Source organism: Hakea prostrata, chromosome 1, assembly GCF_041222555.1.
Source record: "Hakea prostrata isolate BN-2017 chromosome 1, UWA_Hpros_2, whole genome shotgun sequence".
Classification (NCBI taxonomy): Eukaryota; Viridiplantae; Streptophyta; class Magnoliopsida; order Proteales; family Proteaceae; genus Hakea; species Hakea prostrata.
This window is the reverse complement of record NC_142600.1, coordinates 24595976-24611547: the sequence shown is the minus strand read 5'-3', so window position 1 is coordinate 24611547 and position 15572 is coordinate 24595976. Positions and strand designations below refer to the sequence as shown.

General features: G+C 38.3%; 1 protein-coding gene across 1 annotated transcript in view; it reads right to left on the bottom strand.

Annotated features, from left to right (window-relative positions):
- Positions 1 to 15572, bottom strand: part of HAG1 (histone acetyltransferase of the GNAT family 1) — a 93416-nt gene that overhangs the window by 38969 nt on the left and 38875 nt on the right. The window contains exons 6-8 of the mRNA XM_089136519.1: positions 12974 to 13017; positions 3501 to 3600; positions 783 to 851 (exon numbers count right to left, since the gene is read on the bottom strand). Coding sequence (XP_088992645.1) covers positions 783 to 851; positions 3501 to 3600; positions 12974 to 13017 — 213 coding nt within the window. The remainder of the gene's footprint in view (positions 1 to 782; positions 852 to 3500; positions 3601 to 12973; positions 13018 to 15572) is intronic.

The following is a 15572-nucleotide window of genomic DNA, read 5'->3' as shown; positions in this document are numbered from 1 at the left end:
TATTCTATTATAGCCTATATCTGAACGACAAGATCATACAAAAGTTTACATAATTTAGCTCAGTGATATAAAACCTATGGATTGTCTGCCTATTTTTGAAACTGAAAAGTAATAAAAAGATTCTGAAGTAACTAGTAAGATACTGATATGTTATGATATGAGCAATAGCATATTCATGATTAAACACAAAAGGATAGCATCTAACAAGCATTAAAGCAATTATGGCATCAAATTTATCTTAGTCTCTCCCTATACTTCCAATTCTATGACTCTTCAATTTTGTAATGCCAACTCCAAACATGCATGTAAAATATAATTGGGCTTAATTATACTAAATTCAAACATTGACTTTCAAGCCATCAAGTTTCTTCTAGGATCTGGCATTTGGCATTTGCTTGATGACATCTTTACCTGTCAAGAGTGTACAAGATACAATAGTTGGGAATATTAAGCAACAACATGCCACACTTTTCAAAACCATAAAATGAATGGAACAATGAGTGTTTAGGTTGCTGAAAGATAACTTGCACATTATTTATATTTAATTTCTAGCCAAATATGCTGAAATATCATTTACTGGGAAAGGCTTGAAATATCTCTTTTAATTTATTACACTCAGACATGGTAAATCAGAAAAATATGCCATGAAACGTCATTATACTTTCTTGCAGCATTAATAGGCTCACAAGATACTAGCATGTTGAATAACTAAAATCTTTTCCCATAAAACCAAAGTGGGAATGTGCTGGTAATAGACCACAGCAGGTGTTAATTGAATATACCTTTTGAGCGTCAATTCCTGGGTACACAATGTGACAATTAGAAAGCTCTCGTATCTTTTCATCAATTGCCTACATTGAAATAATAACAGGATGATTTTCAAATAAAATCAAATAAGTATCAGAGAATAAACTGAAAACATAAATACTGAATCAACGATTTGAAGGATCCAAGACAGATATAAAGAACTGAAGAGAAAATAAATGAGCTTCAAAACTGTGGACATCAATTCTTTGATAACAAATCATTATCTGCCCCTGCCCCTTTGGATAGGCAACATTAGAAAATATGTTGATTTAAAAAGTTAAAGAGGGCTACACACACTTGAAACGGAAACATCAATCAGGCCACCTACGAAGCATAGCACAGATGGGACTGTAACCAAGCCTTGAGAAACATACTCCCTTGTGAAGGCCCACCATAGCAGCCCATTCTCATGTCTCTGCATTCGGCTGCTCCAGTGTCATAGGTGAATACAAATTGAGGGTTGGACGGTTGGTGCTCCTGTCGCTGCAACCAAACTATAGCACTGTACTTCATACTAAGGCTGGATATGAGTTGAAGCTCAACGGTCATTTACTTGCTTTCAAGTACTGACTCAAAAGTGCACTTGTGAGGAGCAAGTTTAGACATCACTAATTCAAACCCTTACCCCCTCTTAGTAACACAAAGGGCACAACATAATTAGTGGTTTCAACAGTCTGACAACATTCATGTTTGACGAGGTATGTAACTAAAGCTCTGTACCACTTGGGCAGGTGAGTTAAATTTCTAGATGGGATTTCCTGATCCTAATCAATTGCCATTGGCAAATAATGAGGGGAGAAAATTCCAGTCCCTTATATAGAATGTTCTCCACCACTGGATGGAGGAACTTGTGCATATCCAAGGTATTCTTTGGGACCTTGGTTGCCCCTAAATACATGTGACTTCACTTGGCTGAGGCACCATGACTGGTTATCCAGTTTCAGAAGTGGCCCCACAGGTTTTCGCTTTTGCGTCTTTCTAAAATTGCAGTCATGGTAAATTCTCAATTTATTTCATCACCAAGGATTCCTAGAAACACAATTTAGTTCTGAAATACATAAGAAATAGGTAACTTAAGGCTTGCTATTCAACAGTATAACAAAACCTATTCCAATGTCAACAACATCACAGTATATAGAGCACAAGGACTAGCTCTGTCAGTACATTCATCAAAATAGAATGACTTACAAACGAGTTTCTCAAGCATTCTTTACTGCAGTACAATTTCCATTCTCACAAGAGAGTTCTTTTCCCAAGTCTCACAAAAGAGAAGACAGATTTCATGCTACAAAGAGTGCCAAGTGCCGGCACAATTGGCTTAGCGAGACTAAAATGTAAGCCTGAATAAAACTTGTTGGTCAAATTGGAGGATGAAGGTGCCCAAAAAGGTAATTTTCTGCCTTTGAAGAATCACTGGAGATCGAAAGGATCAAAAATACCAAATGGATGCAACCTTCGTGAGGTAGCAATAGAATCAGTATCCAGTCAAACTCACACGTGGATGCGCGCACACACACAGAGACATATACATGCTATGGATAGGTTCATGCACTAACTTTTACGTTCTTGTTACTTGGGCCATTTATGGATCCGTTCTTCGAAAATATATTCAATGGCAGTAAGCATGCAAGATTTTTAAGTCTGATCTCAGTTTGGAACAGTTTTGGCCTCAGTTAAAGAGATGAATCCAGGGTTTTGCACGATCACAAATTTCTTTAGAACTAAAAGGAAATTTTTATTGGACTGTCATACAACCAGTCATGATGCAGGTTAAAGAATGTTTGGCAGTCAAAACATCATATGGATAAGCCCATAATAGCCGAAATGAGTATGTTGAGGCAGATGAGTGGCAAAAACTAGAAAGCATAAATTATGGAAATGGTCATATTAGAGCTGGTATGGAGTAGCTCTTACACATGATAAGCTAAGAGATTGTCATTTGAAGTGGCATGGCCATGCTCAACAGAGGTCTCTACTCCAGTACAAAGTGGTGCAAGCCAGATTGAACAAACTAAATGAGCTTGGGGCAGACCTAAACATGGCAAGCTTAGAGATAATTGTTTAAGGTGGCATGGCCATGTTCAACAGAGGCCTTTGATCCAATACAAAGTATTGTAATCCAGATTGAAGTAACTAAAAAAGCTAGGGGCAGGCCTAAGATAGCCATTGGAGAAGTGGTGAGACAAGAGATGCATGGCTTATGCCCAGTATCTACTATGACATTGAATAGAGCTGATTTGAAGGCAAGGATCCATGTAGCCAACCCCATTTAGTCAGGACAAGGCTGAGTTTATTGTTGATGTCGAGATGAGGATGGGGTTATAGAACCTGTATTCAGCAACGAAGTGTTGATTCATCAGTGAAGAAGGGAGAAATACCGGGTGGGCAGAATACCATAACCTAGAGCATTAAGATGTATTCATAATAACAAAAGCAAACAAGTACTAGTATACACTTTTTCTATAAGCAAATACATAAAATTGCATAAACCCAAATTACTCACTAGGGTAGTACTGAACACAAGAAACTCAATAGGCTTTTAAAAGTAAAGCATGTAAAAATTGTAGACTGGCCAAGCAGAGGAAGATTCAATTTGTTAAGGAAACCACACTGCAAGAATTTCAGTTTAATCATGAGAAAGAAACTCAAATAATCAAGAATCCAAGCCCGGGGAGGAGTGCTTCCAATTTTACCTGTCTTTGTCGGCGTATCATAGTTGATAAATCAGTATATGGAAGCTTCGGATCAATTTTACATTCCATAAGAATTCCTCCATCATAATCTTTAATATAACTGGACAGAAAAATTTAGATCAGGTAAATTCTCTCTAGAAGGCTAAACCATTAACCAAAATCTTGCAAACAAAATATGGCTTTGTGGCCAAAAAGATCATATCAAAAAATAATAAATCTAAGATAAGACTGCAGCAGCATTATAACCAATTAACCATGATAGGAAATATCAGCAAAATATCACCGAAATTGGGCGAAATTTCATTGTGTTGCTACCTAGCAACACGAACACGAGAAGTCTCATATTTCGGTAATTTTGCCAAATTTCGGTGAGATTTCAGAAATTTGCTGAAATCTCAAAATTCCAAGGGGTTGTACCATACAAGGCTTATGGCTATGCATATGGATATGGATATGGATAGGGTGGAGCATATGGTGGCTCATCTGCTGATTGTAGTAGCATGTCTACATGAGTATGGAGATGGATTAAGTGCATCATTTGTGACTCCATCTTTGGATATCCATTAGGACCAGCACAAATAGTTATGCCAATGACAAACTAATATGGATAACTTTATCCATACCACATCATGGAATGCTTATGTCAAGTATTCAAAGTACTTGTCCATGACCCAGGGGATGGATCCAACCTGACACAAACTCGTATATTGATTTCTACTTGTTGTATGTGTTGTTGCATTTTAATGAAAATCTTAGTGTTGTCTTGCATAATATTCATATTTACATTGGTTAAAATTCATGTTCCAGACTTCTAGTTTCGCTCGCATACAACCGGGCATGTGTCTATCAAGAAAACCACTTTAGTCAGGTTCTAGGCAAAAATACCACTCCCCGTGTGTTTATTGGCCTCAAATTAGTTAGATACCCAAAATAACCCCAAATACCACCCGAAACTCGGGGGCAAAATTCCACCGAAAATTCCCAAATTTTAAGGGAAATTTGCCAAGTTCGGGGTTTCCGAAATTCCATACCTTTATACTCGGTGTCGTTATACTTGGTGCCTTGTCAGGCGGGGATCCAAAGGCCTAGGCAATCCAATCAGCACTTAATCTCGGCAAATAGACTTTCAAACTTGGTTCCGGGTTTGGGTTTGTTTGGTACGTTTGGGACGTTTCGCTGCTTTTGTTCTCGGAGCGCGTGTGGTGTTTGTTCGTTGTTCTTTGTTCTTTATACACCAGGGGTAGTTTGAGAAGACTTTCCCGGTGGAGATGTTCTTTCAGGGAACAAACCTAATTAATGTCTTACGGTGGGTCTCTTGCTTCGTCCTCCCACCCCCACCCTACTGTACTATCACCTTGTGTTCCCTGCCCATGCTCGAACATTTTTCTTTGGGGCCCAATCGGGCTATTTCGAAGTAAATGGAAAGCCCATTTCCAAATAAAGAACAGTCTCCTAGCACGGAAACATGTAAAATGGTTTTACACAAGAATTGGTCCCCTAAGATGGAAACATTACCACACGCATACTTGGTTTCTCAGTGGACCCGTCTTGTGAAGCTCATTCATAGAAAGTATCTGGATCAGCTCACCAACCTCCTCACCCCGATTGTGATCCTTTCTTCCACACTTCCAACTATTCCATCTCAAGCATCCCCACTCCGGGTCTGTTTTGGTCTTTTCCTTTACTATTTTGCTTTCCTAATCAGTTTAGATTACCCAATAGATTAAGCCTTTTCCTTCCAGAATCAATTGAAGGAGTAGGTCTGCACCTATGCACCTTCTAGCTTCTTTTAGGGCTTACCTGCCTAGGCAGCAGCTAGTTGAATTCCTTGGGCAGCTCCCATTAAAGAATACCAAAGCAATAATAGAAGACAATATATATAATCAAGTGTATCTTGTATTAGCCTTCTTTGGTGTTCAAATAGATAGAAGGTAGTATGGCCATCGAACTACAAGGACTTGAAAGTCCTAGAAGCAGTGAAATAGAAAGCACAGCTTGAGACTTAAAGTATGCGTTTGGTAACGTTTCCGTTCTGAGAAACCAGTTCTTATGCAAAATCGTTTTTTAATGTTTCTGTGCTAAAAGACTGTTCTTTGCTTGAAAATGGGCATTTGATAAATCCGTTCTGAAAATATTTTTAGAACACTAATAGAATAAGTTGGTGTTTTGTTTTTTGGTTGAAAAATAAGTTGGTGTTTGATAAACTCATTCTAAGGCTTCAATTTGAGCAAATTTTATCACTTCTGTTTCTATTCTTTGGTAAAAACATCTTTTTGATGTTCTGCAAAAAGTTCTTTAGAACACTTTTCTGACCGGTTTGTTCTTCAAGAACAGAAGATTGAACCGTTTTATCAAACGCCTCTAACCCGTTCTTCCGTTCCCAAAGAACAGAAGAACGCCAAAAACGTTTTTTAAGAACGTTATCAAACGCGCCCAAAGTTAACTTGGGAAATTAGTTCCTACTTATAAAAGGACTTGTCTAACAGCATAAAATAAACAACTAAATAGCAAGCCTTAATCCATGGATTGGCTGTTATTAGGATCACTGAGAAGGAAAAACACCCTAGTGCCTCTTTATTACTAAAACAGAGATTAGGAAGATTAAGTAAGAGCTGTACCCATTTTGGGCCCATTCCTCTTGCAGAACCTTGGATCTGCATATGTTCCCCATCATTCCCATATTGATTCTCCAAGACCAAGCATTTTGTTGTCTCCTGAGATTCATTGATTTCTCTTCTTCAACCTGCTCCCAGGGGCCAGCCTTTTCTTTTTTCTCTATTTTTTGCATTCTTGACCCCCCCCCCCTTCCTTTTCTCTTTGTCCCCTTTGATTTTGGGGTTTTGATAATTAATCATTTATTCAACCCCACAATAGTGTCAGAAACTTCCACAATTACTTTTCCCATATCCAACTTGGAGAAATAGAACTTTTATGATACTTTTGGTGATTCGATCTTTAATAAGTGCGGGGACATTGAAATATAAGTTTCAACAAATGTATAAGAGTGCTGCTCTTTCCTACATAATCATCCATAAAGTCATAAACACAACTTATACAGATGGGAAGTGTTCCGACTTCTACTTGGCTAACGCAAAAGGTGCCATAAAGAATACTTCTTACTGTTCAATGATGAAAATTAATTCCTTTAAGCCCTTGGGCTAATGCCAGACTAGGAACTTCTAAAGAAACAGAGCAATTGCATCTCATTATACTAGGAGTCTGTTTCTAATCCTGTTTCTCAGTTTCTTTCCTAGTTGGCCTTAACTTTATAAAGCATACATACAGCGGTATAGAAGGATAAGAGCTTCACTATAAGAAAAATATTTTTAAAATGAAAAAAAATAGAAGGCACCACAAATTTCAGTTAAACCGCTTCAAAGCTCCAAAATGTTCCTTCATTCAGTGCCAAATTACCCTACGCTAATTTTTTTCAAATTCCTTCGGAAAGGAGGCCCAAAATGCCAATCCATCTCCCAAAACTAAACATTGCTTAGAGATGCTTCCATATTCTCAGACAACCCTTCTATATTATACTAATTCCATAAAACCATAGTAGCTACCCTTACAGGATATGGTGTCACTATCTGACAGTTATGGATGCCTAAAATGAATTTTCCATAAAAAAATGAACTTTTTAACTCATCTTATACATGCAATTTTTATGAAAAATTGACATATAATTTTTAGGCATATTAAAACATAAAATTAAATAATATGAAAAAATAACACATAAAATATGTTTTATTCCTAGAAAGAAAGATTCTGAAACGGGGTCTTTGCCAAAGCTGTAAACCCTTGGTCTCTTTGACCAAAAAAAAAAAAAAAACCTTGGTCTTTTGCTTTGGAGTATAGAATATGTACTACCATTGAGATCTTGTGAGAATCCTAACTTATGTCTTGTGTAACATAGCAGGGCTTTATTTATAATAATAGTTATGTATGAGCAAATACAATGATACCCAATGTGGGACTAAAAAACATAAACAACAAAGACTCTCTAATAGACCAAACTCCCAACTGGACTCAAACTCCTAATTGACTCAACTTATGACTTGCAACACTCCCCCTCAAGTTGGCGTATGGATATCTATCATGCCCAACTTGTTAACAATACCACTAAATAACTTGACACTCGAACTTTTTGTGAATTCATCAGCACGTTGGTTGTCAAAGGTAACAAAAGAAATTTGAACCAGTCCAAACTCGACCTTTTATTTAATAAACGGCCTATAAATTTCCACATGTTTGGTCCTATCATACTGAACTGGATTATGGGCAATGTCGATGGCTGATTTACTGTCATAATACAGCCTTATAGGTCCGTCCAGATCTGCTCCAAGTTCTTGAAGAAGACCCTTCAACCATAATAATTCACAAACACCTTGAGCTAAAGGTCTAAACTCTGCTTTAGCATTTGATCGAGCCACTACAACCTGTTTTTTGCTCCTCCAGGATACCAAGTTACCCCCCACATCAGCACAATGGCCAAAGGTAGACCTCCTATCATCCGAACATCCAGTCCAATCTGCATCTATGTATGCTTCAACTCTAAGATGTCCCTAAGAAGATATTAAGATACCTTTCCCTAGAATGCCTTCAAATACCTAAAGATATGGTATATTGCATTAAGATGTGAAAAATAAGAATCATGCATATACTGACTAACAACGCTGACTACAAAGGTGATATCTGGCCTAGTATGCGACAAATAAATCAACTTCCCAACTAATTTGTGGTAACTGGCTTTGGCAACTGGTTCTCCTTCCTTAGCTTTCAAGTGTTGATTTGGCTCCACTAGGGTCCATGCAGGTCTACACCCTAACATTCCAGACTCTTCTAATAGGTTCAATGGGTACTTTCTCTGAGACAGTGAAGACACCATTAGCGAATAGGCCAACTCTAACCCAAGAAAGTAGTTGAGTCTACCTATATCTTTTATCTCAAACTTTGTCCCTAAGAAAGTCTTCAAGGCTGTAATTTCCTCCTCACTACTTCCTCTGATGACAATATAATCCACATATACAAGGAGTACTATAGTATAAGGTCCATCCCGTTTGATAAACAGGGTATTGTTTGCATTACTTTGCCTATAGCCACAGGAGATCATTGCCTTGTGAAATCTTTCAAACCATGCTCTAAAGAATTGCTTTAGGCCATACATAGCTCTTCTTAACCGGCACGCCTTGTCATGTATCTCCGACTAGAATAACCAGGTGGTACATCCATATATACTTCTTCCTACAGCTCTCCATGTAGAAAAGCATTCTTCACATCTAATTCTTAAAGATTCCACCCTTGGTTTACAACACATGAGAGCACAACCCAAACAGTATTCATCTTAGCAACAAGGGCAAATGTTTCCTGGTAGTCAATGCCATATGTTTGAGTAAAGCCTTTGGCTACCAGTCTTGCCTTACATCTCTCAATGGTCCCATCTACTTTGTGTTTTATTACAAATCCCCATTTGCATCCAACAGTCTTCTACCCTATAAGCAAGGATACCAAGTCCCATGTCTTATTTTTTCCCAAGGATTGCATTTCCTCATCCATAGCTTTCTTCTAGTCTGAGTGAGACACTACCTCCTGCCATAAGTGAGGGATAAAGGTGGAAGACAAAGGGGAAATAAAGCTTTAAAAGGGATAGGGAATGATATGACACATGGTTAGATATGTGGTGTTTGGTGCAAGTATGTGGTTGTCTTCTTAATGCAATGGGCAAATCAAGATCAGCGACAAACTCACTAGGAGGAATGGTTGCTTCAAGACTAGGATCTGGTGCTTCCAATTGCCGTGGCTCCTAGGGGGCTTCTGCTTTCTTTAGTAGGTCTTCAAAGGAGGTTTAGACTCCCGCTGCACATCATCCACCAATTGTTCATGTCCAATCAATCCATCTTCCAATGGGAAGTCCAAAGGAGACTCAATAATAGGAACCTCAAGGAGGAATCTTAAGGAACATCGGAGCTTCTTCGCTAAAACTCTCCCCTTGAAGAAGAGGAGCAAAAACGGGAACTTGTTCCTAAAAAATAACATTCATAGACACAAAAAATCTATGAGATCCAAGATGGTAACATTTATAACCTTTTTGGGTAGAGGGATAGCCCAAGAATATACACCGTAACCCTCTAAGATCAAGCTTACCATGACTATGATGGTTGCGAACAAATGCAACACATCCAAAGACCATAGGGGGTACAATAAAATTGGCTAAACCTAATAGAACTTCAAGAGGACAGTGTTGGTCTAAGACACGTGAAGGCATCCTATCAATGAGATAGGTGGCGTTTTGAACCACATCACCCTAGAATCGAGGTGGCACATGATAGTAAACATAAGGGATCGTGCCACCTCCAAGAGAAGCCTATTATTGCGTTCTGCGATCCCATTTTAAGGAGATGTATCAACACAACTGGTTTGATGGATAATCCCATGGTCAAAATAGTAAAAGAGAAAGCTACCACCCAAATATTCAATCCCATTATTTGTCCTAAGGATATTAATTATAGCCCCAAACTAGGTCTTAAACATATTGTGAAAATTCTGAAAACAGGAAAACACATCATTATGCAAGAGATAAACCCAAGTAATTCGGGTGCAACAATTAATGAATGTAACAAACCAACAATGGCCAAATAGAGACACGGTCTGAGAAGGACCCAACACATCAGAATGAATAACCAAAAAAGGAACTTTGCTTCTACTATCTGAAATGGGATAAATATGTCTTGTTTGTTTGGCAAAAATACAAGCATCACAACGAAAATCATTCAAGTTACACCTTTTAACTAAATCAGTAAATAGTCAAGACAAAACTAACAAAGGAATATGGCAAAGACGATTATGCCACTGTAACAAAGACATTGACGCAAGAGAGGATGATGCAGAAACTGTAGAAAGAATAGATGGAGAACTAGAACCGTCCAATAGGTAGAGCCCCTTTTTTTGTTTACCACTGCCAATCGTATGCCCCCCCCCCCCCCCCGGTGTCTCCAACCCTTGAAAAACACAGTGAGATGGAAATAATGTTATTTTGCAGCTAATGGCTACAGGCGCATTATAAATTAGTTGAAAATTTAGGAACATGCAAAACAGAGGAAAGAGTGAGGTTAGGTGAATAGAAAACGATGAGCTTGTCATGTGGTCGGTTGCCCCAGAGTTAATTATCCAGAAAAGATAAATAGAATTGACATTGTGACAACCAAAAATACATGTAGGAGGCTGGGAACCAGAGGTAGAGGTAACGGCAGATGCTACACTCGAGGTGGAAGTTGACCCATAAAAGGATCCATCAAGCCTGGGTCATCAGCTGACGAAAGATATTATGGATCTCATATGAGGAAATGGGTGCTAGAGTACCCTGGATCTTTGGAATAGACTGATTTGCATATGTAGGATTGTTGCCCCTACTTCCACTATTACCTCCTCCACAGAAACTTATTGGATGTCCATGTACTTCCAACACTTATCCTTTGTGTGGCGTTCCTTCCCACAATATTCACACTTCATAGGGGGCCAAGAATCACCAGAACTATACTCAGGATTACCAAAACCAGCAGCTAATAAGGACCTATTAGGCATCCGTATGTATACCATAGTTGTCAGTCAAGTGTCCTTTGTATCAACCATGGAATAGGCTTGCTCTTAAGAGGGAAAGGGCTCACGAGAAACAATGTGTGCCCGAATCTGATCATACTCTATATTTAATTATGCCAGAAAATCATAAACTCAAAGCTTGTCCTCCCACTTTCAATAAGCAATAGCATCTTCAACATTCTTTGATGTGAATTTTCATAGAAATCCAAGGTTTGGTAATATCCCCGAAGTGTATTGTAATATTGAAAGAGAGTAAGATCTTTTTGTTGCAACTGATGAATCTTTCGTCTGATGTCAAAACATTGTGCATCATTACTTTCTATGGAGTAAGTATTTTGAGCAGCCTTCCAAATAGTAGCAGCACCTAGGAGAAGGAGATAGCTTTCTGCTATGCTTCGTTCGATGGAGTTAAGAAGAAATCCCATGACCAAACATTCATTTGTATACCACTTGATAAATTTCCGACCAAGAGAGGAAGGTTTGGTAGAGGTTCCATCAAGATGGCCACTAAGACCATGAGCACCAACTGCAAGAGAAATAGAACGAGACTACTGTAGGTAATTGGTCCCATTCAGTTTGACAGTAGTTATTTGAGGTGGAGAAAACTCACGATCTTGAAGAATAGATGAACCGGGAAAATCCTCAGATATACCAGAGGAGTTTGGTGAAGTTAAGTCAACCATCATAGGAACCAAAGAAGAGGAAAATTTTCGTAAGGAGAAAAAAAATTAGAACATGGAAAGATTTAATGGAAGATGAACAACCTTCCATGGCAATTACTTTTTTGTTCCCCCCCCCCCCTTTTTTTTTCTTTTTGTGTGAGAAATAGCCTTCGAAACCTGTAAGGCTAAGGGTTCAATGAAAAAAAAAGGGTTATGGGTTATTGGTACAATTCAATACGGTTCATTGGTTTCTATTAAAACGGTTCAACACTAAGGGTTTATAGGTGGCTTACAGTGAGGGAATAGATGGTTGATGGTGGAAGAAGAAAGAGATGGAAGATCAATGGTGGTGTCATTCTCTCCTTCTCTCTCTCTTTTCCCCTTGCGATGGGTAACAATCAGAGTTGCAGGTGGGTGTGGACTGCTGTGATGGTGGGTTGCGATCGATGCAGGTGGACGACGGCGCAATGAAGATGGAAAAAAACAAAGGTGGGTCAATGAGTCTCTACGATGGTTCAACCTTTCTCTACTTTTTTTTTTCTTTTCTTGTGCTCAGGCGATGGATCGAGTTGGCTCTGATACCATGTTGAGATCTTGTGAGAATCTTGACTTATGTCTTGTGTGACATAGCAGCGCTTTATTTATAAAAATAGTTATGAATGAGCAAATACAATGATACCCAAGGTGGGACTAAAAAAACATAAACAATAAAGACTCTAATAGACCAAACTCCCAACTAGACTCAAAACTCCTAATTGGACTCAACTTATGACTTACAAAAAATATCACATATGAGTAAGGTAAGTCTGATTGCAACGTTGAATTGGTGAGGCAGTGGTAGACTGGTAGCATTCTTTTCTCACTAATCATCCACCTTCTTAAACAAAGATTCCAAAGTATATAATCCAATGAGTTGTCACTTGAATTTCCAGGACTTAATGATTTTAAATGAAACATAAAAGCAGTAACTTAAAAATGTGCATAAAAACTTAAATTTCAGAATAGACCAATTGTAGGACATAGTGAATCTTCATATACAACAATCACTAGAAGATAGAGGAAGCACTTCCTTTTAATATAACAAACCAAAGCTGATGTTACAAAGCAGTAGCATAAAATGCAGAAATGACTTTGAAAACTTTTCAGAAAATCAAACTTGAAGAAAAAAGAAAGGGGGAGTGGATAAAGCATTAAGTTTATCAGTATAGCATGTAACCATACCCATGCCATCTTTCTTTTTCCAAAGCTATCTCCTTCGTAAAACCCTATGAATGAAATACTCAATTTCAATTTATGATTTATCATTCAAAATAGAAATTGACAAGGGTTAAGATTATTCAGTAGAATAGTGAAGCAAGACAGACAGCAAACAAGCATAAGAATCTGAAAGCGTACAATACCTTTTCCAAGAAGTAAATGATAGATAGGTATTTGAAAGCCTTCCAAGACTAGAAATAAAAAAGCACAAAAAACTAATGTAATAGAAAGTTAGAATTTGTCACTGTTTATAAATGCTTTTATAATGAAATAAAGTCCAGTTTAGCGTTTGTTAGACAAATTCTCATGTTAACACTGTTCTGAGAATCCTAGATGTAAAATTTCTCCTTTTTGCTCCAAAAATGGTATCATCCATCAAAGTAGACTAATAGAAACCCAAGTGAAATGAGTAGTGGAAAGGAAAAACCAAGACTTGTTAGAAATTATTAGATCTTTAATATTTCATATAACTGTCTCCAAACTTTATCCAATAGATGATACTTTCCTGATTGTCATTTGATTTATTGGATGTCTTTATTAATGTGGCCTCAAGTCTCAAAAGTTAATTAGTTGGTCCTTTATGCCAAAAATATTACTGTTTCTCATAATGACTCGCTTGAAAAAACATGTTATGTCTTACTTTAAAAAACTTCCAGGTGAAAATAATTGGTTATCCAAAAGTACAGTGTTCTTGACCTTATGAGCAAAGTTTAAAATCTCGTCTCGTCTCTGTGTCTCAATCGGGTCGAGACACTGAGACATCGAGATTTCAGTCAAAATGTCAGTGAAATATGGTGTACCATGCTTTGGTTGAATATTTTGATGGATTTTAGGTGGCTTTTTTGTCTTGATTTTTTGTGTACAACCTAATTTGAGAGCAAAAAAACACAATAGAAATATTATTTTTTCAATAAAACCTAACACAAGGTGGTGTTTTTGATTTGCACATGATCAGTAGCATGCAAACAAAACTGGATCATGTATTTTCACATATATAAACATGGACATAAAAAAGAACATTGAAACTTTCATTAAAATGCAAGAACAAATATTGAGAAGTAGCCAAATCTCAATTACAATTTAAAAACTACAAATTCAAAAACCAACTAGATCCAAGAATTAAAAAATAAAAATTGTAAAAGGACAAAAGCTGCAAGGAGACAATAATTATTGATCTTCATGGAGATTAAATTGACATTAAAAGACCAAAAAATTTGATGACACACCAACAGCTGGATCTAATAATGTTAGTCACCAAAAACTGTAGAAAAGATAGAACTGGGTGCCAGCAAAGACAATCATCCTTATATGCGGATGATCAAAATACCAATACCATGATATAATAAAAGATAGAAGCACCATTCACTAATATAAGCAACAACACACAAATAGCATAGAAATAATCCGCGCAGGAACAGCCCATCTACTGTAATTCTCTTCCCACTGTCATTGGTGCCTGGTCCCAGCCCGTCCACTGTAATTCTCTTCCTCTTGTGGCTTTTTCCCGCAAGCTTAGGAACACCAAGTTAGCCCTCCGCTCCTAGAACTCCACTACTTTTGGTAATATCTCCTCTAGAGTTACCACGTGTAAATCGGATCTCTCTCGAATCCAATCCCTCCTTCAGAGTGAGCCTCTAGCCCGTTGTTGGCTGAGGAGGAAAAGTCTCTTTCCTTGCTCCTTTCCTCGCTTGCATCCCAAAAGGAAAGTTTTCTCCACCAAAAATCCCGCATCAAGTGGCTTAAGCTTGGGGACGCCAGCACTGCTTACTTCCACCCCTCTCAAAGCTCGCCACAACTTCAATTCCCTTCCTTGCCTTCTTACTAGTAGCAGTGATTGGATCTATGACCCTCCTAGTATTAAGGCGAAAGTTGTCTCCTTTTTAAATCTCCTTTCTCCCCCATCTCTCCCTCCCACCCCTCCCTTAACCCCTCCACCCTCAATAAATTCATCGACCCCTTCCTCTCACCCTCTCTTTGCTCTATCCCCATCTTAGAGGAAATCTGCACTGCCATTCACTCCCATAAAGCCAAATAGGGCTCCTGGTTCCAATGGCTTCAGTATGGGATTTTTCCTGACCACCTGGGATTTCATTGAGCACAACCTTATTCTTGCTATTCGCAGCTTCTTCCTTAATCCTTCCCAACTTTCTTCCATCAACAATACCTTCCTCTGTCTCATTCCCAAGAAGCCTAGTGCTTCCTCCCTCTTGGACTTCCACCCCATTTCCCTCTGTAACCTCCTCCACAAATTCATCTCCAAAGTCCTGGCCAACCGCATTAAATTTGTCATCCCTTCTTTGGTGAGCCCCAATCAATCTGCCTTCATTTCTGGCCGCAGTATTTCTGACAATATCCTCCTATGTGCGGAGATTGTTCATGGATTTGATAGATCTGCTCACTTCTCGGTTATCACTAATGGATCCCCTGATGGCTTCTTCTCTTCTCAAGTTGGTATTCGCCAAGGGTGTCCCCTCTCCCCCTACTTCTTCACCTTAGCTCTGGAAGTTCTCTCCTGCCTCGTCCAATCCAAAATTGATCAACTTCTCATTTCTCCAATTCCCAA